At 42.2% G+C, this 27,641-nt stretch overlaps 1 protein-coding gene across 1 annotated transcript in view; it reads left to right on the top strand.

Annotated features, from left to right (window-relative positions):
* Positions 1–27,641, top strand: part of creb5b (cAMP responsive element binding protein 5b) — a 310,784-nt gene that overhangs the window by 46,570 nt on the left and 236,573 nt on the right. Inside the window, exons 3-4 of the mRNA XM_052016820.1 lie at positions 9,229–9,322; positions 24,607–24,728. Of these exons, the coding sequence (XP_051872780.1) occupies positions 9,229–9,322; positions 24,607–24,728 (216 nt within the window). The remainder of the gene's footprint in view (positions 1–9,228; positions 9,323–24,606; positions 24,729–27,641) is intronic.

The raw sequence follows: 27,641 nt of genomic DNA on the forward strand, positions 1-27,641 counted from the left end.
GAGTAATTGGCAGGGATCTTAGGAGTGTTATGGATCTTGGGATGCATGTCCATAGCTCGCTGAAGGTGTTGACGTAGAGTAGTGAAGAAGCCATTTGTCATGCTTGCCTTCACAGGCCGAAGCATTGAGTAAAAGAGTTGGGATGACATGTTGCAGTTGTACAGAATGTTGGTTAGAAGGCACTTGGAGTATTATGTATAGTTCTGATCACTACACTGCAGGAATGACGAGGCAGAAATAGAGAAAGTGCAGAAGAAATTCACCAGGACATTGCCTGGAATGGAGGGCTGTAGTTATAAGAAGAGATTGAAGTATATAAAATTACGAGGGTATAGACGGGGAAGACTGCAGGAAACTATCTTGGATATCTGCTGCATCAGAGTGCTGGAGCTAAGTTGAGCCACAAGCAGTTTCCTTTGTGCTGGATATGGCTTCAGCCAGAGTATAGAGTTCTCCATAGCTGGCAATGACTTCAATGGAATCGATCACTTTTCGCTCCATAAACCCAAAGTATCCTGGAGGAAATCTTGAGCAGAGAACACATAACAAACAAACTTGTATCTGACACAACAACTCAAAAACTGGGCTTCAAGCTGTCATAGAGCACAGAGACATACATTTGGCCCACTACATCTACGCCAACCACTGGGCATCCATCTGCATTAATCCCATATCCCCAGCACTTGGTTCATACCCTTCCACGTCTAAGCAATTCAAGTGTTCATCTGGCCACTTCTTAAATGCTGTCAGCGACCCTGCTTCCACCACTCTCTCCGGCAGCGAACTCCAGTTTCTCTCTGGATGATAAAGGTCCCCCTCATATCCCCCCTGAATTTCTTCCCCCTTATCCAAAATCTGTGTCCTCTTGTTTTGTCTACCTCTGATATAGGGAAAAGCTTCCTGAAGTCTACCCTGTCTATGCCCCTCATAATTTTACATACCTCAGTCATGTCCCCTCTTAACCTCCTCCGCTCCAGGGAGAACAGACCCAGCTTCTTCAGTCTCTCCTCATAACTGAGACCCTCATCTGCGGGCAACATCCAGGTGAATTTCCTCCAGACCCCATCCAGTGCAATCACATCCTTCCAATAGTGTGGTGCCCAGAACTGCAGGCAGTACTCCATTTGAGGCCTAACCAAGGTTTTATAAAATTGGAGCATAACCTCCCTGCTTTTGTATTCACTGTTCCAATTAACAAAGGCCATTATCCCATATGTCTTCCTAACCATGTTACTTACTTGTGCTGCCACCTTCAAGGATCTCTGGACTTGTACTCCAAGGTCCCTCTGTTTATCAATGCTGCCTAAGACCCTATCATTTAATATACTTGTCTTAGCCTCATTAGTACTCCCAAAATACATCACCTCACGTTTTTATGGATTGAACAGTATCTGCCATTTATCAGGCCATTTCACCAACACATCAATATCAATCTGGAGTGTAAGACTGTCCTCCACACTATCCTTGACTCTGCCAATCTTTGGGTCCTCTGCAATTACTGACTATGCTTCCTACATCTAAATCCAAATCGTCCACATATATTACAGGCAGCAAAAACCCCAGCTCTGATCCAGTCACTAAAACAACCATCATCCTCTGTCTCCTATTGCCGAGCCAATTTTGGATTCAGTTTGCCAAGTTGCCCTGGATCCTCTGGGCCCTAATGTTTTGGACTAGTCTCCCATGTGGGACCTTGTCAAAGCCCTTACTGGAGTTCATGTAAAGCATATCTACTGCTCTGCCCTCATAGATACACTGGATTATCTTTTCAAAAAATTCAGTCAAATTGGTCAGACAGGATCTGCCCTTGACAAAGCCAGGTTGGCTGTCTCTGATTAGACTCTGTCATTCCAAGTGATCCTTGATCTTGTCCCTCTGAATTTTTACCAAGAACTTCCCTATGACTGATATTAGGCTCACAAGTCTGTAATTACAGAGTTTTTCCCTGCTCCCCTTTTTGAAAAGGGGTGTTACATTTGCTGACCCCAATCAATAGAAACCTCACTTGTGGTCAGCGAGGATTTAAACGTCTCAGTTAAGTCCAGGCAATCTCTTCTCTTGCCTCCTACAGCAGCCTGGGATGGATCCCATCCAGCCCTGAGGATTTATCCACCTTTAAGTCTGCCAGGGCATTGAGTATCTCCTCTTCATTTGTTGAGATTGGTGCAAGACTTTAACCTTTCCCTTCGCTAAATTCTCCAACTTCAGAGTCCATTTCCCTAGTGAATACTGATGAAAAGTATTCATTTCAGACCACTCCTATACCTTCCAGCTCCACACACAGATTGCCCCTGTTTCCCAAATGGGCCTTACTCTGTCACTGGTTATTCTTTTGCCCTTAATATATTTATAGAACACCTTCAGATTATGATTTTATCTGCTGGTGATAATTTGTGACTGCTCTTTGCCTTCCTAACTTCCTTTTTAAGCACCTCCCCACACATTTTGTACTCCTGAAGGGCTTTGCTCATCTTTAGTTCCCTACATCTGCCATATGGTTCCTTTCTTCTCTTTATCCAGCCTTCAATAACATTTGACATCCAGTGTTCCTTGAACTTGTTACCCCTGGCTTTTACCCTTGTCGGACAAGATTGGCCCTGAACCCTTGCTCTTTCTCCTTTGAATGCTTCCCACAGTGCAGATGTAGACTTGCCCACAAGTAGATGCTCCCCAGTCAACCTTAGTCAGATCATGTCCTGTTACAATGAAATTGGCCTTCCCCCAATTTAAGATGTTTATTTTTAGTCCATTCCTACCTTGTTCTATAACCACTTTGAAATATACAGAGTCATGATCACTATTCCCAAAATGCTCCCCCATACTTGACTCCACTTGTGGACAACCCCAAACAGGATAAGGACTGATCATGGCCAATGTGGCCACCTGATGAACAAGTGGCATCTTATAACTTACCCATGGCAAACACGATAACATCCTGTCCTGATACATGTTTCAGGGTGACATCTTGGAGTTAAGTTTGTTCTCTGGTAGGACATGAGATTGATTAGGAGATCTGAAATTAAAACAGTCACATTTCTAGTTCTAGTGTCACGCAAGAGTAAGTAACTCTGCAGTTGTAGCCTTTGTCAGGTGGGTGTGCCTGTGTTGAACTGGAACAGCTGGGATAGAGGGCGGCTAGTTGTGGAGTTCAGTGTGCACGGCTATTTCCTTCTCTTATGTGGAAGGCTAAGCTGGTTGAAGATTGGCTACTTCAATGTTGAAGGGTAGCTGAAACAGTTCAGCCATGTGTCTCCTCTGGCTGAAGATGGCCACAAATGCCCCAGGGGCCTTTCCAGTGGGCTTCTGGGCTCCGCCATTATTGAGGATAGGGAAGCTCATGAAATATTTTTAGGGAGAAGGCCTTTGGCCCACTGAGTGTCTGTCAATCATCAACCACCTATTTACAATAATCCTACATTAATCCTATATTTATTCTCCCCACATTCTTATCAACTCCCCCCAGATTCTACCACTCACCTACATTGGGGCCAATTTACAGTGGTCAATTAACCTACCAACCCGCACATCTTTGGGATGTGGGAGCAAACCGGACCATCCGTGTGGTCACAGAGAGAACATGCAGACAGCACCCAAGGTCAGGATTGAACCCAGGTCTCTGGTGCTGCTAGACAGCAGCTCAACTGGTTGCACCACTGTGCCGTCCTTTGTTAGTTGTTTAATTGTGCATCTTTATGCATTAATTGATGTAGCAGGACTGTGGAACCATGATCTGCTCTGCTGTTCACGGGATCAAGCGACTCTGTTTATTGTATGCTCCTTCTGTCTGCTGTGCGTGCTGTCCTAAGCTGTAGGTTTGTGAAGCTGGCATTTCAGTATCATGTACACCTCATACAGGAAGGCAATAAATGGGAATGGCAAGACCAGGCGACGTGTCAAGGTCAAAGTGGTTGTGAATACGATTTGGAGAGTTGGTGTTAAATGGAGAATGAGATAGCAATGTGAAGATCATGATGAATTGTGATGGAGCTTATATTTCTGGAGATGATCATGATTGTGCACCCTTGCTGCCAACACTAAGGTGGTCTGCATTTTTCTTGTATTCATTTGTGGGGATCTGGGCGTTGCCAGAAACGTCAGCATTTATTGCCCATCCCTAATTGCCCTTGAGGTGGTGGTGGTGGTGGTAAGTTGTCTTCTTGAACCGCTGCAGGTCTTCTGGTAAAGGTCCTGGATTTAGACAATGAAGGGCCAATAATATACTACAAAGATTGGATAGTGTACGTCTTAGAATGGAACCTGCAGGTGCTGGTGTTTCCCGTAAGCCTGATGCCATGGTCCTTCTTGGTGGTAAAGCCCACAGATTTGAGAGATGCTGTCAGAGTAGCTTGGGTGCGTAACTGCAGTGCATATTGTAAATGGTGCACACTGCAGCCATTGTGTGCTGATGATGGAGAGAGCGTCAATTAAATGGGTTGCTTTGTCCTGGATGATGTTGAAATTCTTGCCATTGGAATTGCCTCATCCAGGCAAAATGTTCTGCGTGATTTCTGATAAATAAAAGGTAACTGCACTTTAGTTGCTATTCAATGGGCTTTTGTATATATTCATTTTTCTGACAAATGTTACATATGTTAGACCAAATGCTGAGTGAGATTACCTTGCCCCAATATTCTTCTTTAGTTTGCATGTGATGTGGTGATGTAGGTTATTTAGGTAGAAATACATAATATTTTGATATTCTTTCAGAAAAGGCGGGGTGCAAGGTACTGATCTGATTTACATGTTGATAGTACATTGAAAATAACTTTGCGTTCTCATGGGGAACCTTGTCTGCTGAGATGACAGATTGGAAATGTTGTGATGGATATTCACTTGCCAGGCCCCCAAAAGGCTTATTGCTAACCTCAGCTTTGTAGCACAGCAGTATGACCTGTCCAAAGGTCAAGAAGTGGTTGCTCACTAAGCTAAAATCCCTTTTGCAAAAAGCATCAGAAATTGTCCAAGGCTTAAGATGTTTGTTGTTTGCTTAGTTAAACTTCTGACCAATATTGCCTGCTCAGCCTCTTAACATAAAGAAGAGAACAATGGGGTCCACTTATACTTAATTAAACACTCCAGTCACCTGGGCTGAAAGCGTGGTTGAAAAAACATCACATGCCAATGATGTCGACAAAATGAAAAAAAAAACGGTATAAATGTTAGAAAGCAGTCAGGGCAGGGGGGAATGACAGAGAGAAGGGCTGACAGAAAAAAGACTTAGAATTCATTCCTCAGCCTATGGTTTTTGTGACAGACGACTTGTGTGTCTGCAACTCATTGGTACGACTTTTTAGCTTGTAAGAATCGTACTTGTGTTTGGAAATCATTTGTAAGTTACAAGTCATTAAGAATTACTTATTAGAATTAAACATGTCTCACTTAAAAGAAAATAAACTGTGTTTAAACTGCTACGTTAGCTGGAAGTATCTTCTCCTTGGTTGGGAGGAGGGACCCACTGCTTGAAATAGTGATTACTGACAGATAGATCTTTCCATAGAGACTAAAGTAGTGATGTAAACTAGTCCTTGAAGTGTAGGTTGATACAGTATAATCTCCCTGTAGTGAGGGTACTCATAGATACTTACCAGACAGAACTTAAAGTCTTGACTTAAGTTTAGAGCTCTCGGACGGCACACTCTGAGGAGACTGATGGGGGGTTTACCTGAGGTGTGTAAAATAATGAGAGGTGATTACGAAGGACTTATTTCCTTTGGCAGAGAGGTCAATATCAAAGAGGCATGGATTTAACTTAATAGATAACAGGATAGAGGGGAGTTGGGGAAAGAAAATTCACACAAAGGGAAATGGAATTCACTGCCTGGAAGGGTGGTGGAGCATAAATCTTCACTGCATTTAACAGGAATTTGGATGAACACTCAGAGCCATAAACTACAAAATTATGGACCGATTTTTGGACAGGTCAGTTTGAACGGCTTCCTTCTGCATCTTGTATTTCTGTGATCCTTTGGCACAATTGACCCATTGAGCCTTTTGTGTAACTGTCAACATAAAACAAAGTTAAACTAAACTGCAATCTCATTAGTTTCAACTATAGAGTAGAATCTAAAATATTTGTTTTGCGTTGTTAAGAATTAGGTCTCAATAAACCACAGGACAAAACTTCTCAAATATTTGTGTGCATCCATTCTGGACCTCCACTGTCAACTTAACCAAAACTTTCATTTGATGGTGACTGCAGCAATGGAGGCACATCTAGGATTGCTCTAAATGTACCAAGTTGTTAAAACCCAGTGGAGTTATTGTAAAATGAAGGGGTGGCGATTCACACCTCAAAGAGACAACTTCCTCCATCTTGAAGAGAATCTACATTAGTACATTTTTTAAAAAGTTGATAAATTTTTTGAAGTCCTCGCTATAATTCCAGCTTGGCACCAAAATGAAAGTTTGGCCAGCCTGTTCAAGCACATCTCTGCTGAAGATATGCTGGGCCCCTTGGAATTCCTGGGTTGTGAATACTCCTGAATTCAGGACTTTCTGCGAGGAACACCTTGTAGCAGTGGTTGCTTAGTAGGCAGACAGATGGTCCACTCCCATAAAACTCTCCTGGAAATGTTGCCACAGGTTGGAAGATGGCAAATCACCAGACCAGTCTGCTTTTTGACTATTCTGGCATAGTTGTGCTAAAGTTACAGTGGTAGTATGTTGAAAACAAGAAAAGAATATCAGGACCTTGGTGTCTATGGCAAGAGTTCAGTTCCTTCTGAAATTAAATTTGGGCAATTCTCTGATGTCTTTACTGTTAAAATTATGAAATTAATATTCCAATTTTTTTGGGATGTGGACTGCGTGGCAATGCTTTCTAAACTAGTGAAGGAAGGGAATGCTGCCCTTCAAGAATTGACACCTGTTCACTCCCCTGTGATTTTGCCAAATCACCTTGGGACAGATACGTGAGACAGAAAGATTTACCAAAGTGATTCCAGGGATGAGTGACTTTAGTTACAAGGATAGACTGCAGAAGCTGATTCTGTTCTCTTTGGATCAGAGGAAGATACGAGCGAATCTGATAGCGGTATTTAAAATCATGAAGGGTATAGACGGTGTAGATGGAGAGAAACTGGCAGCGAGGTCAAGAATCAGGGACCAGAACGAAGATTTTTGGCGAGAGAACCAAAGATGACATGAGGAAAAGTTTTTTTCATGCAATAAATGGTTTGCCTCTGTGTGTACTGCCAGGGATAACAGAGGAAACAGATTCAGTTGTACTGTTTAAAAGGGATCTGAATAAGAATTTTAAAAGGAAGCATTTGCAGGGATAGGAGGAGGAAGCAGAGGATTGAGACGAGCTAGATTGCTCTTACATTGAGCAGGTACAGTCTTGATGGGTCAAATAGCTTCTTCCATGTAAACCATTCAATGATGTTAATGAGCAGTAAATTGTAAATTTGTTACATTTTCTTTCCCATTATTTAATTTATCTCAAGTATTGTCTTACCACTTGGCTAGTTCTGAATACTATAAATAGGTTCAGGGGTTCTGTGCTTGAATTGGTCATAAGATAGACCCAGACTCGTTCAGCACTCAGATGGCTTGCACCCAATTTCCTGGTGCATTTAGACCCCTGATGTTGTGCCTATTTTGTTAGGGTCCTCAATGACTGCCTGTAATAGACATTAGATGTGAATGCAAAGCTTGCTGAAATTGGTTGGCATTGAGCAAATGTAGACAATCAGAATCAGATTTATTATCATTGACTTAAATGACATGAAATTTGTTGTTTTGCGGCAGCAGTACAGTGCAAGGACTTTTGCACTGTACTGTGGTGTGAAATTTCTGTAAGTTGAATGTGAAATTACTATAAGTTACAAAAATAAACAAATGGTGCTTAAAATAAAAAGGAATAATGAGGACAAGACTGCTCTGTTTGGGTCTCTCCACCTGCCACTGCTGTCACAGAGGATACCTATTTTGTTTAAATAAATTCCAACTTTGTGGCTATGGAGAAAGGAAGAGCACTTCGTAACAATCATGATCACCTCCAAATCAGTCTCTTCTCAGGGCAAGGCAAGCAGCCCAACAGTCATCCTTGGAAAAAGGCTGAGCTGCTCCTGGATACATGTGAGATGCTGGAAACCTGGGCGAGTAGGCCACAGACCCTCAAGTCGGGGTGAATGCTGTTGACATTACTGCGGCCAAATTCTATACTTTGTGCTACATCTGAAAAATGGCCCAGAAAGCAACAAATCCGAGTCTGCTTGGTTGCCAGTGAGAGTACTTATGAATATGTGTGAAAACCATATAGAACATAGTACAGCGCAGTACAGGCCCTTCGGCCCACAATGTTGTGCCGACATTTTATCCTGCTCTAAGATCTATCTAACCCTTCCCTCCCACATAGCCCCCCATTTCTCTATCATTCATGTGGCTAGCTAAGAGTCTCTTAAATGTCCCTAATGTATCTGCCCCCACAACCTCTGCCGGAAGTGCGTTCCACGCACCCACCACTCCCTGTGTAAAAAAACTTACCCCTGACATCCCCCTTATACCTTCCTCCAATTACCTTAAAATTATGCCCCCTCGTGTTAGCCATTTTCGCCCTGGGAAAAAGTCTCTGACTGTCCATCTGATCTATGTCTCTTTATTCGAGATATGATTGGTACAATTCAAGTTTATGATAAATCAATACAGTAATACCTTGAAATACAAAGGGGATTTGTTTCTGGAAACCACTTTGTTGCATGAAAATCTTGTGATAGAAGATAATTATATAATAGTATACAGAGGGGTGTTTTGTCCCAAGAAAGAGGGAAAGGAGGCTCCAGGATGGATTTTGCTGAAACAGTTTTTCAGTACATGGGGCTTCGTAATATCAGGTATTACTGTCCAGTATTACTTTTAGAAGACATATTTACTCAGAGTCCCCTTTGTACTACAAGGTATTACTGTATTGATTTATCATAAACTTGAATTGTACCAGTCACTCTCTAATATCTCAAATAAATACTCATACCATTTTCAGGTATATTCATAAGTACTCAGAAAACTTGCACCGAATATAGAAATTGTTATAATTTTCAGGTCAGGGCTGATATTGTTATGTAAGATGGTAAATGCCAACAATATGATTTTTCTAATAGATCAGTGTCTGTGTTGGCTGAAAAATTATTAAGAGGAAAGTAATTCTTTATGATTCAATTAAAATGAATTGCCTGGATTTTTCTTATACGTAACACCAGCAAATTCACACAAACTTTGTTTCTCTGACAGAGGTTTCCAACTGAGGATCACCTCATGATTCATAGCCATAAACATGAAATGACTTTGAAGTTCCCAGCAATAAAAACAGACAATATTTTATCAGGTAAGAGAATATTACCCAGCAATCGGAATTACAGAATGGTAAAAGGGCAAAGCTGTTTTGATCCTATATGTGTCAGTATTACAATCTTTGCAAAAGGCCACACTTATAAAACATGTACTTTAAATAGTATAATGATAAAATATGTAAGACAGCTAAAATAAAAACCCTCTGTGTATTGCCAGGAAATATTTTCAATTTATGTTGATGGCCTACAAAATTACATGGTTTTGAACAAGAGCAATAGTACCATCACCTCCGTAATCCATGCCCTGAGCAAGCTAGAATTGGATTTGCAGATTCACAAATAACTTGGAAAAGCTGTTGCTCAAAGCTTGAAGAATAATACTCATCAATTTAGTGCAGTTGGACCTAAAATTGGAACTTGAGTCCTTATTTACATATGTAGCATGCACAGGTGTTTGGTAATACCTGTAATCTTGGGTGCTGATTTGTTGGTCTCCTGCTGATACACCCATCTTGCTCACTCTTCTGGATGCACAAGAATACCTCGTCCTATTGTTCTTTGGTCACACCTGTTAATGTTGTCACGAACGAGCAACAAAAGAAACACACCGAGTCATGATTCGGTGTTAAAAACTATTTTATTAATCACTACTTATGATAATATGTAAAATAAAAGTAAAAATGTTAGTATGTTAGAATTAAAAAATGTTAAACCTTGAACATTAACCCCAAAAACTAAACTCGTCGTGTGTGTGTGGCCAAGTCCCAAACTCCAAGTTCAGGAATGGTTCTTAAAGTTCAGTTCCGCAAGCCATAAGGTGAAACATGAGCAAAGGCTTTTTCAACAACCACCGTTGTCTGAAGATAAGACGTAGACATAGAGAAACATAGAGAGAGTAATTACAAAGTCCAAATGTTCCACGATGGAACCCAAACAACACCTCAGTGTTTACTCGGTAGTGACTTCCTCACCCCGAAAAGCATCCGAATCGTGGTCGTCCACACAAATACCTGTTTCCTTCTACAGGTCAGCAACAAAGTGAACTCCACCGGATTACTTCCAATTTCCATACATGGATTTCTGTGGCAGACACAGTTATTGTTTCTCATCCATCGATAGAGAAAACTAGCAGGCTAGTGTCTCTCTCCCTTTTCTCTCTCTCTCTCTCTCCCTTCTTCTGACCTCTTCAACAACGTCATTACGTCCTTTATCTTCTATTGACATAAGCACGCCACACACTCTATCTTAAAGGGACTTTCACCGAGTTCATAACACCTCCCATCTAAAAAGAATTTTTCCCAAGAAAAATTTTAACCACGCATACAGTTAGTAATGTTAATAATTATCCTGCTACACAATTACAGAATATCAGATTAGTACAGATACATGTTTCCCATTTAACATCGGGAAAGACAATCAGTAATCACATTACCTTTGCCTTTAATGTGAGTTATCATGAGATCAAACTCTTGCAAAATTAAACTCCAGTTTAACAGCCTTCCGTTCTTGTTTTTGACTCGGCTCAGAAACACCAATGGGTTATGATCTGTATACACAGTCAATGGTTTCTGAGCAGTGTAAACATATACACTGAAATGTTGCAAGGCTAAAACAAGCGACAGTAATTCCTTCTCTATGGTGGAATAATTCTTTCGATGCTCATTAAATTTCTTTGAAAAGTAAGCTACCGGATGGTCAATATCATCAAGGTCACCCTTCTGCAACAACACAGCTCCTGCAGCTTCATCACTGGCATCTACTGCTAACGAAAATGGCTTTTCAAAGTCAGGTGTTTTGAGCACAGGATGGTAGCATAAAATGGCTTTCAGCTTCTCAAATGCTTCTTGACAAGAATCTGTCCAAACAAACTTTACTCCCTTCTTCAGAAGATTAGTTAGGGGAAGAGCAATATCAGCAAAATTTTTACAAAATTTTCGATAATATCCAACCATTCCCAAAAGTCCTCGTACCTGTGGGAATAGGGAACTCAGATATTGCTTGAACTTTTGCCTGAACAGGAGCTTGCTTGCCTTGACCTACAACATAACCAAGATACGTCACAGTGGCATGGCCATATTCACTTTTAGCCAAGTTAACTGTAAGGTTAGCCTCGGAAAGTCTTTCAAACAACCTTTCTAACACAGACATGTGATCCTCCCATGTATCATTCCCGGTCACTAAGTCATCAATGCAGGCATCTGTATGTTTTAACCCATGAATCACTGAATTAATCATTCTTTGAAATGTTGCTGGAGCATTTTTCATTCCAAATGGTAAAACATTGTATTCATACAATCCAGAAGGGGTTACAAAGGCAGATATCTCCCCTCCTCTATCTGTTAATGGAACACACCAGTACCCTTGTAATAGGTCAATCTTTGTAAGAAATTTTGCCTTTCCCACTCTGTCTATGCAATCATCCACCCTAGGAATAGGGTAAGCATCTAACTTTGTTACAGCATTCACTTTCCTGTAATCTGTGCAAAATCTAACAGTTCCATCAGGTTTAGGCACAGTAGCACAGGGCGAACTCCAGTTTAAAGTAGAATGTCTAATAATATCATTTTCCAACATGTATTTTATCTCCTGATCAACAAGTTTACTTTTTTCCACATTCATTCGATATGGGTGTTGTTTGATTGGTTTTGCATCCCCAACATCAACATCATGAGTAATTATCGATGTTCTGTTTGGAACATCTGGAAACAGATTTTTAAATTTTAAAATTAATTCTCTCATCTGTTGTTTTTGTGAAACTTGTAAATGGTCCAACTTCGTTTCAAGGTTCTCCAGGATATTTTGGTTTTTTAGTTTCGATGGAATAATATTTGGTCTAAATTGGCCTTCCTCAATATCAACATCAGGCATTCTAGAAACAACCTTCATATCATCCACCAAGGCCACAACTGAATCTCTCTCATAGTAAGGCTTTAGCATGTTTACATGACAGAGTTGTGTTTTCTTGCGTCTATCTGGTGTTTTAATTATATATGTTAAATCAGTCACTGGGGATTCAATAATATAGGGTCCAGAAAAACGAGATTGCAAGGGATTATTTTGGCTAGGGAAAAATACCAACACCTTTTGCCCCACTGCAAATGTCCTAGGCCGAGCACGTCCATCAAAACATGTCTTCATTCTTATCTGGCTGGTTTTCAAATTCTCTCTCGCTAGCTGGCAGACTCTCTCCAACCGAGCTTTAAATTTTTGGACATAGTCCAACAGACTCAAGTGCACTTCTTCATTAACCCATTGCTCTCTTAACAATTCCAAAGGTCCTCTCACCCTATGTCCAAATACAAGCTCAAACGGACTAAATCCTAATGACTCCTGGATTGATTCTCTAATGGCAAACAAAAGTAAATGAACGCCTTCGTCCCAATCCTTTGTGTTTTCAAAGCAATAAGTCTTCAGCATATTTTTGAGAGTAGAATGAAATCTCTCCAGAGCTCCCTGAGATTCTGGGTGATATGCAGATGATACAATCTGCTTTGCTCCCAGCTCATAGACTAGTTGCTGAAAAAAATTAGACATAAAATTACTGCCTTGATCAGATTGAATTTCTTTTGGCAAACCAAACAAAGTAAAAAATCTTAAAAGAGCCTTTGACACCGTCTTGGCCTTAATATTTCTAAGGGGTATTGCCTCTGGAAATCTAGAAGTGGCACACATAATGGTTAACAAATACTGATTTCCAGTCTTAGACTTTGGCAATGGACCAACATAGTCCACAATCACCTTCGAAAAGGGTTCACCAAAAGCAGGAATTGGCTTCAACGGAGCCACAGGGGGGTTTTGATTTGGTTTACCTACCATCTGACATGTGTAACTAGTTCGACAAAACATCACCACATCCTTTCTCAAACCATGCCAATAGAATTGTTTCAAGATCTTACCTACAGTTTTATTCACACCAAAATGACTACCCAAAGGCAGACTATGAGCCAAATTTAAAATCTCATTCCTATAAGCTTTTGGAATAACAACCTGATGAATAACTTCCCATTCCTCATTAACAGGGAGATGAGGAGGTCTCCATTTCCTCATTAACACTCCATTTTTGACATAATATCCAATTGGCACTTTCTCAATCTCCTCACATGAGAGTGCTTTTTCTTTCAATTCTGTCAACTCAGGGTCCTTTGTCTGTTCCACCATAAACTCCTTCCTCGACAAAGACAAATCTTTAAATTCAGGCTCACTATAAGGATGTTGATTCTCCAGTGAAGACAGAAAAGTCTCAGACAAGGCATCATAATTTTCTTCCTGTTTAGGACTGTCACAAGGAACCACATCAGACTGCACCGGACTGTCGGTCTTTGCTAATTCTTTAGCTCTAGATAGAGTCACCGCACATGATGGGTAAACATCTGGATCATTCTCAGACTCATCAATCCTTGGTTTGGTCGTTAACCATACCACAGGAACAATTTCTCCATCTGCAAGGTCATTTCCCAATAACAAAGAAACTCCTTCCACTGGCAAACTAGGTCTTATCCCTATCTCGACTGGTCCTTCTACGAACTTTGACTTTAAAATCACCTTGTGCAAAGGGACAGACATGGTGTCACCTGTAATGCCTCGCACTAGATTTATGTCACCAGTGTCAGTTTCTCCACCAAAATTTAAAACACTGTCCAGTAAGAGAGATTGACAAGCCCCAGTATCTCTAAAAATTTTCACTGGCACCTGGGGTGACTCATCATTCAGTGAAACAAAACCCTCTGATACATAAGAACGGAATTCCTTTCTCACCTCCTCCAACTTTTCAGCTTTTACCTCCTGCATGGACTGATCTTTAACAGCATCTCCTAAACCTTTTAGATTTTTAATTGCCTGAAAACAAGCATTAGGCACAGCTTCCTTCCTCTTTTTTTCAAAAGGGCACAATTAGATATGACATGGCCAGGTTTCTTACAGTAATAAGTACGCTCAACAGGTTTCTCCAGCACTGGCTTCTTTTCATCCTTCCCTTTTTGATTACCTCCCAATTTAATCTCCGGTTTACCTGGATTGTCCTTATAACTCTTTTGAAAGGTTTTAGGTTGTCCCCATTTACATTAATGGGTTAAAACATAATCATCTGCCAACCTAGCAGTTTCTTGTAAAGTTTCCACCTCCTTTTCATTTAAATATGTTGTTAATTCAGCTGGAACACATCTTTTAAAGTCTTCTACTAACATCAATTCTTTCAATTTATCAAAATCCCCATCTACATTTTTAGCCATGCACCATCGTTCAAAACATATTCTCTTTCCATTGGCAAATTCCATATAAGTCTGATCTGCAGATTTCCTCAAGTCTCTAAATTTTTGTCTATAAGCTTCAGGTACCAATTCATAGGCCTTTAACATAGCTTGTTTTACCTTGGTATAATCAGCTGCATCCTCAACAGACAAAGCAGAATAAGCTTTTTGAGCTTTACCTTTAATCACACTCTGTACCATAAGAGCCCATTCTTCCTTTGGCCAGTTTGAACTCACAGCAACTTTTTCAAAATGTTGGAAATACTGATCAACCTGATCTTCCTCAAAAGGAGGGACTAATCGAACCTCCCTGCTGGCTGAATACCCATCATCAGAATCAGATTCCAAACTCTTTCGCTTCATTTTTAACTCATGCTGCCGCTGTTTTTCCTTCTCCTCTGCCTCAAACTTTAACCGAATTAGTTCCCGTTCCCGTTCAGCCTCTAACTTCACCCGAGTTAGCTCTCGTTCAGCCTCTATCTTTAACCGGGTCTGTTCTCGTTCAGCCTCTAATTTCTTTTGTCCCAACTCGAACTTCATTCGTGTTTGTTCTAACTCCATCTTTGCTATCTGCACCTGTCTAACAGGAATCTCTGACTCACTCCCAGAAAACTCTTCTAACTGTTCTAATTCTTCCTCCTCCAGATCCTCCAACTCCACTGGTTGAGAAGTCACATCAGAAATCACGGGTTTAATCTCAGGAAACTCAACTACCTCACTCAACTCAAATACTTCCTTCTCCAAATAATAGTCAACTGTCATTCTATGAATAACTGCTTTTCTCATAGACCGCTTTACTGCTGTAAGGTTTAGCCTTGTAGCAATCTCTACCAAATCATCCTTTTTCACTACCTCCAATCCCTTTAGGGTTGGTGACTCCAAAAATGCCTTAATATCCATTGCTTCTGGTTTCCACACACACAAGCCCATTAAAAAGAATTTATCAGACCTCCCTCAACAATCTTTGGATTGAATCTCGAACGAATCTCGTCAATCTGGGGAATGATCCCAGACGACACTCATTAACCTTTGGGTTGGATCCCGGACGAGCCCCCAATTTTGTCACGAACCAGCAACAAAACAAACACACCGAGTCATGATTCTGTGTTAAAAACTATTTTATTAATCACTACTTATGATAATATGTAAAATAAAAGTAAAAATATTAGTATGTTAGAATTAAAAAATGTTAAACCTTGAACATTAACCCCAAAAACTAAACTCGTCGTGTGTGTGTGGCCAAGTCCCAAACTCCAAGTTCAGGAATGGTTCTTAAAGTTCAGTTCCGCAAGCCATAAGGTGAAACATGAGCAAAGGCTTCTTCAACAACCACCGTTGTCTGAAGATAAGACGTAGACGTAGAGAAACATAGAGAGAGTAATTACAAAGTCCAAATGTTCCACGATGGAACCCAAACAACACCTCAGTGTTTACTCGGTAGTGACTTCCTCACCCCGAAAAGCATCCGAATCGTGGTCGTCCACACAAATACCTGTTTCCTTCTACAGGTCAGCAACAAAGTGAACTCCACCGGATTACTTCCAATTTCCATACATGGATTTCTGTGGCAGACACAGTTATTGTTTCTCATCCATCGATAGAGAAAACTAGCAGGCTAGTGTCTCTCTCCCTTTTCTCTCTCTCTCTCTCTCTCTCCCTTCTTCTGACCTCTTCAACAACGTCATTACGTCCTTTATCTTCTATTGACGTAAGCACGCCACACACACACACACACACACACACACACACACACACACACACACACACACACACACACACACACACACACACACACACACACACTCTATCTTAAAGGGACTTTCACCGAGTCCGTAACAATGTGAAATAAAAAATGTCGAAGTCTGCTGCTGGGTGCTGGACATGTTAATTGCAATTAAGGGGTTGGATAAAAGAGAATAACAGAATAGCTTATTTAGGAAGAAAATACTTCTAAATTTCCTTTCTCTCATTAAAGAAAAATCGGAAAAAGAAGTCTTCATTGAGTCATGGAGTTATACAGCTTGGAAACAGACCCAACTTGTTCATGCCGACCAAAATGCCTTCCTGAGCTAGTCCCATATTTAAAGGGATATCCATGAACCTATCCAAATGCCTTTAAAATGTTGTCACTGTACCTGCCTCTGCTACTTCTTCTGGCAGCTCTTTCCATATACCCACCTCACTCTGTGAAAAACTTGCCTCTTAGGTCCCCTTTAAATCTTTCTCCTTTCACCTTAAACCTATGCCCTCTAGTTTTAGACTCCCCTACCCTGGGAAAAAGACTGCAACCATCCACCTTATCCTTATAAACTTCTATAAGGTCACCTCTCAGCCTCTTTCCCAGCCTATCCAGTTTCTCCTCATAAGCCCACCAGTCCTGCAACATCCTTGTGGATCTTTTCTGCACGATCTCCAGCTTAATCACATCCTTCCTATGATATGGCGACCAGAACCACAGACAATATCCCAGATATGGTCTGACCAATGTCCTATACAGCTGTAACCTGACGTCTCAACTCTTGCACTCAGTGCCCTGTCTGATGAAGGCAAGCATGCCATATGCCTTTTTCACCACTTTGTCTACATGTGTCGCCACTTTCAGGGAACTATGTACTTGTACCCCTAGGCCTCTCTGTTCCACAACACTCTCCAGGGCCCAACTATTTACTGTTTAAGTTCTGCCCTGGTTTAACTTCCAAAGATGCATCACTTTGCACTTGTCTGAGTTAAATTCCACCTGACGTTCCTTTGTTCACTTTCCTAGTTGATCTAGATCCTGTTGTAACCCTAGGCAACCTTCACTGACTACTGCACCATCAATTTTGGTGTCATCTGCAAACTTACTAATTGTGCCATTGACCTTCTCCTCCAAACTGTCGATATATATGACAAACAACAGGGGACCCAGCACTGATCCCTGCAGCACGCCACTGGTCACTGGCCTCCAATCTGAAAAACAACCCTCCACTACCACCCTCTGTCTCCTTGCACCAAGCCAATTTTGTCTCTAACTGGCTCGTTCACCTTGGATCTCACCTTTCAGACCAGTCTACCATGTGGGACCTTGTCAAAAATCTTGCTAAAGTCCATGCAGACAATGTCTACTACCCTTGGTCACCTCTTCAAAAATTTCAATTAAATTCGTGAGACACAATTACCCACACACAAAGCCATAAGAGCATAAGACAAAGGACCAGAAGTCGGCCATTTGGCCCATCAAGTCTGCTCCACCATTCTATCATGAACTGATCCATTCTTCCATTTAGCCCCATTCCCCTGCCTTCTGACCATAACCTTTGATGCCCTGGCTACTCAATCTCTGCCTTAAATACACCCAATGACTTTGCCTCCACAGCCGCCCGTGGCAACACGTTCCACAGATTTACCACTCTCTGGCTAAAGAAATTTCTCCGCATCTCTGTTCTGAATGGGTGCCCTTCAATCCTGAAGTCGTGCCCTCTTGTACTAGACTTCCCTACCATGGAAAACAACTTTGCCACATCTACTCTGTCCAGGCCTTTTAACATTCGAAATGTTTCTATGATGTCCCCCCTCATTCTTCTGAACTCCAAGGAGTACGGCCCAAGAGCCATCAAATGTTCCTCGTATGTTAACCCTCTCATACCTGGAATCATTCTAGTGAATCTCCTCTCAACCGTCTCCAACGTTAGCACATCCTTTCTTAAATAAGGAGCCCAAAACTGCACACAGTACTCCAAGTGGGGTCTTACCAATGCCTTATAGAGCCTCAACATCACATCCCTGCTCTTAAATTCTATTCCTCCAGAAATGAATGCCAACATTGCATTCGCCTCCTTCACCACTGACTCAACCTGGAGGTTAACTTTTAGGGTATCCTGCACGAAGACTCCCAAGTCCCTTTGCATCTCTGAATTTTGAATTTTCTTCCCACTTAAATAATAGTCTGTCCGTTTATTTCTTCTACCAAAGTGCATGACCAGACACTCTCCAACATTGTATTTCATTCGCCACTTCTTTGCCCATTCTCCTAGTCTATCCAAGACTCTCTGCAGACTCTCCATTTCCTCAACCCTACTTGCCCCTCCACCTATCTTTGTATCATCGGCAAACTTAACCACAAAGTCATTTATTTCATAATCCAAGTCGTTGATATACAACGTAAAAAGAAGTGGCTCCAACACGGACCCCTGCGGAACACCACTGGTAACCGGCAGCCAACCAGAATGGGATACCTTTATTCCCACTCTCTGTTTCCTGCTAATCAGCCAATGCTCCATCCATGCTCATAACTTTCCTGTAATTCCATGGGCTCTTATCTTATTTAGCAGCTTCATGTGTGGCACCTTGTCAAAGGCCTTCTGAAAATCCAAATATACAACATCCACTGCATCTCCTTTGTCTAGCCTGCTTGTAATTTCTTCATGCAAATAGATCCTGTCTCTCAGAGTCCTCCCCAGTAACTTATCCACCACTGATGTTCGGCTTACTGGTCTGTAGTTCCCTTGCTTGTCTTGTGGCCCTTCTTCACTAAAGCCACAGGTGAGGTTCCAGTCTTCTGGTGTCTCGCCCGTGGCTAAGGAAGATACAAAAATCTCTGCCAGAGCCCCAGCAATTTCTTCCCTTGCTTCCCACAATATCCTAGGGTACACTAGGTCAGGGCCCAGGGACTTATCCACCTCTATGTGCCTCAAGACATCCAACACCTCCTCTTCCATAATATCGACATGTATCAGGACATCACAGTCCTCTCCCCCAAATTCCCTAGCTTCCATGAGCTTCTCCATGGTTAATACAGACAAGAAGTGTTCATTTAAGACCTCGTCCATCTCCCGTGGCTCCACAAACAGACAAATGCACTGATCCTTGAGCAGATCTATTCTTTCCCTAGTGACTCTTTTGCTCTTACTATACTCACAGATTCTCCTTTTGCCTTATCTGCCAAGGATGTCTCGTGTCCTCTTTTTGTCCTCTGATTTCCTTCTTGAGTGTACTCCTACATCCCTTATACTCCTCGAGGGACTCGCTCAATCCCAGTTGCCCATAACTGACATATGCCTCCTTTTTCCTGACCAGAGCCTCAATATCCCTCGTCAGCCTGGGTTCCCTAACCCTGCCAGTCTTGCCCTTCACTCTAACAGGAACTCTCCAAACAGAAGAGGCAAACATTACCTTGTGGATAGGGTAAATAAAGAAGTAGGAATAATTTGAACAAGTTAGGTGTGAGGAGGTTCACAGTGGAGCTGAAATTATAACCCTCTTGCCTGCCTTGTAGCATCGCAAGCAGTGCATTGGAGGTTTACACTTTATTGCTGCTATTGTGGTGGGTGGTGCTGTTTTGCTGGAATCCTTCAAAGAAGCAGTCTGAACAACCAGCTGAAATGATAAAAATTGGTTTATTATTGTCACGCGTACCGAGGTACAGTGAAAAACTTGTCTTACATACCTTCTATACAGATCATTTCATTACAACAGTGCATTGAGGTAGTACAAGGTAAAACAACAGAGTGCAGAATAAAGTGCTACAGTTACAAAGTGCAGTGCAGGCAGACGGTAAGGTGCAAGGTCACAATGAGTACACACGTAATTACAAAATATAATCAAATGCATCCCAGTGCAACTTTTGGGTGTCCTGTCAGAAAGTGAGTCACTTGCTGCAGGATATTGAGCCTCTGATCATTTTAGCAGTGGTATTTATGTGGTTGGTCTATTTGACTTTCTGGTCAGCGGTGCCTCAAAGGGGGTTGATGGTGAAGGACTTGACATTTCAAGGGTAGCTCATTGGATTCTCTTTTGATCGAGACAGTCAATGTCCAGAAAATTTGTGCTATAAATGTTACTTCCCACTCACCAGCTGATGCCTGCATGTTTTCCATGCTTTGGTGCATGCAGACATGGCCGCTTCATTTATTGAGGGCTTGCAAATGGAAATGGACATTTTTCAATCATCAGCAGGCATCCCCACTTCTGATGGTTTGATAACACAGCTGAATATGGTGGGTTTGGATGGTAGGTCTCAAGACTAGTTGTGGTCTACTGTATTCCACACAAAGCACCCAGTCACATGGGCTTCGACCTCGCCATCAACTGAAGGGCAATCAGCTGCAGAACGAGCAGAAGGAGGAAAGCAGCAACTTTGAACAGTCCACTTCAGGGTGGCGCAGAAGTGCTGCAGTTGGTGCTATTGCCTCACAGCACAAGGGGCTCCAGTTCGATCTTGACCTCGGGTCCTGTCTGCGCAGAGTTTGCTCTTTCTCTCTGTGGACCATGTAGCTTTTCTGCAGGCATTCCAACTTCCTCCTATATTCCTAAGGCATATGATACATGAATTGGTGATTGTAAGTTACCGCTTTGCATATGTTAAGGGCAAAAAGAATCCAAAGTGGAGCTGGTGGGCATGTGTGAGAAAGAGTAGGTTGCAGGGGTACGGGGACATAAGGAGAGAAGAATGCAGTTGCTTCCCTTAGGCCAACCAGGGCCGAATGAATCATAATAGTATAAACGGCTGGGCTCTCCTCCAAAGCTGTCCAGACAATGGAATCATTGTTTAAACATGGCAATGCCCGTTCCATCAAGTTGTCAAGTATATGCAAGTTCCCTTGGTGTGCAGTGGCATCAAGAGCCATATTGCCCAATCCTTGTTGCCCAATAGTGACCTTCTGCAGTGTAGTTGTAGTACGGTAGTTCAACTATAGATCATGACACGAAGGTTGGAGGGGTTGTGGATAGTGGAGAAGGTTGTCATAGGTTGCAACGGGATATAGACAGGATGCAGAGTTGGGTAGAGAGGTGGCAGATGGAGTTCAATCCGGACTAGTGCGAAGTAATACACTTTGGAAGATTGAACTTGAAGGTGGAGTACAAGCTTAATGGCAGGAGCCTTAGCAGTGTGGAGGAACAGAAAGATCTTGGGGTCCAAGTCAGTAGATCCCTCAAAGTTGCTGAGCAAGTTGATTGGGTGGCTGAGAAGGCTTATAGTGTGCTGGCCTTCATTAGTCAGAGGATTGAGTTCAAGAGTCATGAGGTAATGTTGCAGCTCTATAAAACTCCAGTCAGACCACACTTATTGTGTTCAGTTCTGGTCACCTCAGTATAGGAAGGATGTGGAAGCTTTAGAGAGGGTGCAGAGGAGATTTACCAGGATGCTGCCTGGATTAGAGAACATGTCTTATGAGGAAAGGTTGAGCAAACTGGGGCTTTTCTCTTTGGAGCGACAGAGGATCAGAGGGGACTTGATAGCGGTGTATAGATTATGAAAAGGATAGATAGAGTGGACGGCCAGCTCCTTTTTCCAAGGGCAGCAATGGCCAATTCCAGAGGACATCAGTTTAAGGTCAGAGGAGGAAAGTTTAGGGGAGATGTCAGTGGTAGGTTCTTTACACAGAGTGGTGGGTGCCTGGAACACACTGCCAGGGGTGGTGGTGGAGGCTGATACAAGAGGAACATTTAATAGACTCTTAGATAGGCACATGGATGTAAGAAAAATGGATGGTTATGGGCTTTGTAGGAGGGAAGGGTTAGATTGATTGTAGAGTAGGTTTATATAGGTCGGCACAACATTGTGGGCCAAAGGGCCTGTACTGTGCTGCACTGTTCTATGTTCTACGTCTCTCACGGTAGCTGTTCCCAGTGGCTGGTCAAGCATCAGCTGGATTTTGAGGACTTGGAATCCCTTCAGGTTGCAGTGAACAAGAGTTTGCATGTGACACCCACAAAGTGAGGTGAGAGCAGTGAATGGCACACTGGGAAGCTGCCTGCTGTCTCCTGCAGCTTTGTGAAAGAACCTGACATAGTTAACTTCAGTGGAATTGTGAATGGCTGTGACCTCCTTCGTGCAGTTTTAGGGGAAATCTGGGATTTGTTGGAGAAATCACCAGCTCTGACCCTGGAATGAGTCTGACATGTGGAAGCTGAGGCTACCTTTACCTTTACAGCCTCTGGAAATGCAGTTCTGGTCCTCCCCATGGCTGAAGTTGTAGAGGGAGCAACTCCTTACTGAACTGCAGACAGCTCATTCATTTTTCACTGAGGTATATAAAGAGGAATTGGACCCTGAAGACCCATGGTGGATATGGGTTTTTGGTGTAGGCTTCCTTTTTGTTCCTCCTTCTCCCCATCCCTTGTAGTTGGCCAAGCTCAATCTGCCCATTCTCAACTGTCTTGCAGGGCTTCAAGAGCACAGACAATTATAACACCCATATTATGGACTCCTTGAATTCAACAGTGTCTGGCTTACGATTTTACTTAAAGAGGTTCAGGTACAACACACCCTATGAATTCAAAGCCAAATTCTGTCGAAAGCCTTCAACAACCAGCTATCATATTTAATACATTTTAAATAGTACAGGTCGGGTCAGTGCTCGGTGATCCTCCTTTTCTGCTTTTGAAAGCTTCATTCTCTGTGTGTGCTTACCATTTAGCTGCATCATTGTGCTGCAGTTCAATTGCATTAACAGTAACAGTGTATTATGCATATGCATTTTGCAGCCAGGAAATTCTTTTCTTGTCTCCTGCCACAGTCCTCACAAGTTGGGTGACATCTACTTCTGTTGGTCTGGAAGTTTTGACATTCACCATCAGATCAATTGGCCTTTGTGGGAAACCTGTGCTAAATTTGTTGGAAACTAAATCTTCGGTCAGAGGAGGTCCAGAGAGATAAACTTATGGGAAACTTTTTTTTGTATCTATGTGAGCTTGGACGATGAGGCATGCTGTCCTTGGCTCCACAAGGAAGCTTGACATTCCACAGCCCAGACCATGGGCAGAAAATGTTTGCCCTAACTGCTGCCAATGGTTTGACCAGGCCAGCGATCTCCCATCCTTTGACAACCCAATACTGATCTGGCCAGCCACAGATCTCATCAACTCAAGTTTGGTAAGCAGACTTTCCTCTGATCCACCAGATGAGGTCTGGCAGTAACAATCCTTGACTCCACACTCCACATTGCCTTCACACCTACTCACACTAGTCTCACACACCACTGTCTAACTCTGTGTCACAGGGGATGTCACTCCTTAGGGAGAATTCCAATACAGTGGCCCAGGCTTAACTGTTGGCATTTCCCTAACTGAGTGACACAAAAGTTGGAATTTCGGTGCATGGAGAAATCTTGAACTTACTGCCAGCTATTCGCTATTGCCAAATACACGTTGGCACAGGACAATCCAGAGTCCAGTAGTGGAGGGTGAAATCTGGCTTTTCTCCATTACTTAAGAAGAAGATCCACTTGAACAACCTGTGCCGGGTCTGCAAGGCACGAAGATGTGCGTTAGTACTTTTAGATTTTTAATCATGTAAGTTTTATTTGAATACCTTGATGTGTGGACGGGACTGTCATGTTGTGCGGGTGTGGAAAAATGGTATGGAACGAAGATGTAGAAATGGGAAAACAGCATGTTGGTATTTTAACTTACACTTTGGCTCCAATATTTCCATGAAGGATCTTGAGATGTTTGCTGGTGTGGGGTGGGAGAGGGGAGCATCTTGGCAGGAGTTTGTGAGAATTATTTTCTTTTCTTGTTTGGGTGGACAATCTGAAGTTTCGACAGCCAGTTAAGCCAGAGTGCAGAGCTTTGCCAGGTGTGAAAAGATTTTCTTCAGATGTTTGATGGACAGGGATTGTTCTGACCCCCTCCTGTGAAGGGAGTTGTGAGGAAGTTATGAGTCTCAGCCTTGCCACTGGAGACTGGACAGTTTACTCCGGAGGTTCCTGCAGTGGAATTGAATGAGGCAGTTCAGACTTAATCAGTTTATCAGAAGTGAGAGCAGGAGGCTCCCCACTTATCACCAGATCCCTTTATCTTCAGCAGCCTGTTTTCATGTCCAGATAATTAGACAAAACCTTCCCTAAAGCAGTAGATATGTTCCCTAATTTTTGCCAGTCTTTCTGATTTGAAAGGCCATAATTTAATTGGAAAAACCATATCCTTCCATTTTGGATGGGCAGGCTTGAAGAGCAAGGAAAACATTACAGTTGTGACACTGATCCACGTTGGAAAATGATCAGTTGGGGAGATGGTAGCAATGGAAAATAACCTTTATTTCGTATTATTCAACATGAACTGAACTAATAATCTAACACATTTCTTCATAGATCAGACCCCAACCCCTACTCGCTTTCTGAAGAACTGCGAAGAAGTTGGACTCTTTAATGAACTTGCGTGTTCTTTAGAGCAGGAGTTCAGGAAAGCACAGGAAGAAGAAGACAATAAAAGGGTATGTGAATACTATTAAACCTAGGGTGAAATTTTCCTCTCCAGATTGACAGATAATATTTTGGAGTGTTTGATTACACTTCCACATATGCTAATAAATGGTAACCTATTATGTTGGTTTCAATGGAAAATTTGTGCATGTACGTTTAATTGCTTTAAAAGTACTCTTACATACTTTGCTATCAAATTAAGAAATAATTTCAGAAATAAACAGCACAAATCTCAAAGATGGATCATTCCTTAAAGCCTATGGGTTCATTAAGCGACGGGACAATTCTACTTCAAAGAGACAGATAAAAGGTTTGTTTTTCTCTTCAAAGAGTATGATCAGAAATCACAGATTTGTTAAATTCAGTGTGGTTCCATTTGAATGTAATGACACAATATAAAATTTCCCCAACTGTGACAAATGTTTTGAAATTTTATTTTCAGCATTATTATTTCCTCTCATTCAGAATGCAGAAGGAAATAATTGCTAAGATTTTTGTGAAGGAAACTCAGCAAGGACAACATTAAAGTACTTGCTAAACCTGAGTTGAATCTAATTTACAACTGGAGCAACACACAAAATGCTGGAGGAACTCAGCAGGTCAGGCAGCATCGATGGAAGTCAATGTTTTGGATTGAGATGCTTCATCAGGACAAGGGTCTCGACCCGAAATGTCGACTATCCATTTCCCTCCATCGGTGCTGCCTGACCCGTTGAGTTCCTCCAATGTTTTGTGTGTTGCTCCAGATTTCCAGCATCTGCAGTCTCTCTTGTATCTCTAATTTATAACAAATGTTTTGGTTTAATAAGATAAGATATCTTTATTAGTCACATATGCATTGAAACACACAGTGAAATGCATCTTTGCGTAGAATATTCTGGGGGCAACCTGCAAGGGTCGCCACTCTTCCAGTGCCAACATAGCATGCCCACAACTTCCTAACCCGTACGTCTTTGGAATGTGGGAGGAAACCAGAGCACCCGGAGGAAACCCACGCAGACACGGGGAAAATGCACAAACTCCTTACAGACAGCGGCCAGAATTGAACCCGGGTCGCTAGCACTGTAATAGCATCACACTAACTGCTGCACTACTGTGCCTTAATCATTATAGCAAAATTAAACATGATTACACACTTAAAAATAAAGTTAAAATTAGTTAAACAAAAGCTAAATCATAACAAGATACTTATAAAATTAAACACAACTAAAGCATTTGAGTCAAAAATAATATTGATTTATGAATTGACTCATGAACGGTGAGTGCCCTGAAACATGTCCAGCTCCCTGGGAGCTGCCCCTCCACTGAAATGAAACTGCTCCGGGTCCAGTCTGGGGCAGGTCAACAGGGGGACCTGTCACCCAACTGCCGGGAAACTCCAGGAAGCTGGTGCTCTGCCACCAGACTCCATGAGGATGCAGGGCTACAACATGGTCTGAGTGACCATGGGGAGTTGTCTCAGGGAGGTTCGGTTCTATGTCCAACCGAAGGTCCCTTTGAAGAGATCTTAACCAAGCCTCACTGCTGTAAACTTGTCTCTACCAGGTCAACTAGGAATATGGGGTACTAATGCAGATATCTCTCATCATTATTCTCCCAGTCCCTCCTGCAGCAGTACAAATATGCCTGTGCACTATATTGTTTTGTAGTCCAGGTGTGGACTAATGGTATATAAGGAAATACAGAAATAGAAAGACAAAGTCATGTCATTTGGTATTTTGCTCAATGCTTGGGCCCAATATTTAGATTCATAGTCATGCAGCACAGAAACAGGCCTCTTGAGTCACTGTGTCCATGCCAACCATTGTACTTATCTGTACTAATTCCACTTAACCTGCAGAGCCCAAAGGCAATGGGAAAGTTCAGTAGTGTGGGTCAGGAAATGATCAGATCAGATCAGATCAGATCAGATCAGATCAGGTATCTTTATTAGTCACATGTACATCGAAACACACAGTGAAATGCATCTTTTGTGTAGAGTGTTCAGGGGGCAGCCCGCAAGTGTCGCCACGCTTCCGGCACCAACACAGCATGACCACAGCTTCCTAACCTGTACGTCTTTGGAATGTGGGAGGAAACCGGAGCACCCGGAGGAAACCCACACAGACACGAGGAGAATATACAAACTCCTTACAGACAACGGCGGGAATTGAACCCGGGTCACTGGCGCTGTAAAGCATTGCACTAACCGCTACAGTACCGTGAAACATGTTGGAAATTGTGCAGTTATGGCTCTTGACCTTGTAAACTTTAATGGACTGAATATCATAGCATTTTTGCAAAAGGGACTTTGTATATAAGCACAAAAGAAGAACTTTCCCTTTCTTATCACACACAAGCTTGTAATTGACAGATCCTGCACAAGAAAACTAACCATAGCAATGGGAGTATTTCGGTAGGATCTCTTGATAATTTCTGTATCCAGCTTCTCAATCGTCGGATTGACTGCTTCATAGGTTGCTGGTTGGAAAAACCAGCTGCAGGAAGCTGAGGTCATGGATGGTCAGTTGTGGGGCAGGCAGAGGTTTGAGGTTGGGTGGAAAGGTTGATCTGCGATGCTCAAGGCTGGAAATTGTGGGTTGGATGGGGCAGTTAGTTTAATGATTGCTACAGAGGGCAGAGAGGATCTGATTGATAGAAACATGACTGAAGGTTTGCTTGAGGGATGGATGGAAATTACAGAACTTCATGCATAAAACTTGTGATATAAAAGTACTTCCCTGTTTGAGCCAACTTCTCTGACTACCCTTTAACTGACAGGCTTCCTGAGGTCTGGGAAACCTCTTTGGAAGCTGTGAAATTTCAATTTAGGTGTCAAGGCACTTGCAGCCTGATTTAAATATTATAATAGTGTCCAACCTCCCGAAGAAGGGGAGCTCTTAACCCTTGCAAATTCCATTTGTATTTTATCTGGTGTTGGATTA

This window comes from Pristis pectinata, chromosome 5 (assembly GCF_009764475.1).
Source record: "Pristis pectinata isolate sPriPec2 chromosome 5, sPriPec2.1.pri, whole genome shotgun sequence".
Classification (NCBI taxonomy): domain Eukaryota; kingdom Metazoa; phylum Chordata; class Chondrichthyes; order Rhinopristiformes; family Pristidae; genus Pristis; species Pristis pectinata.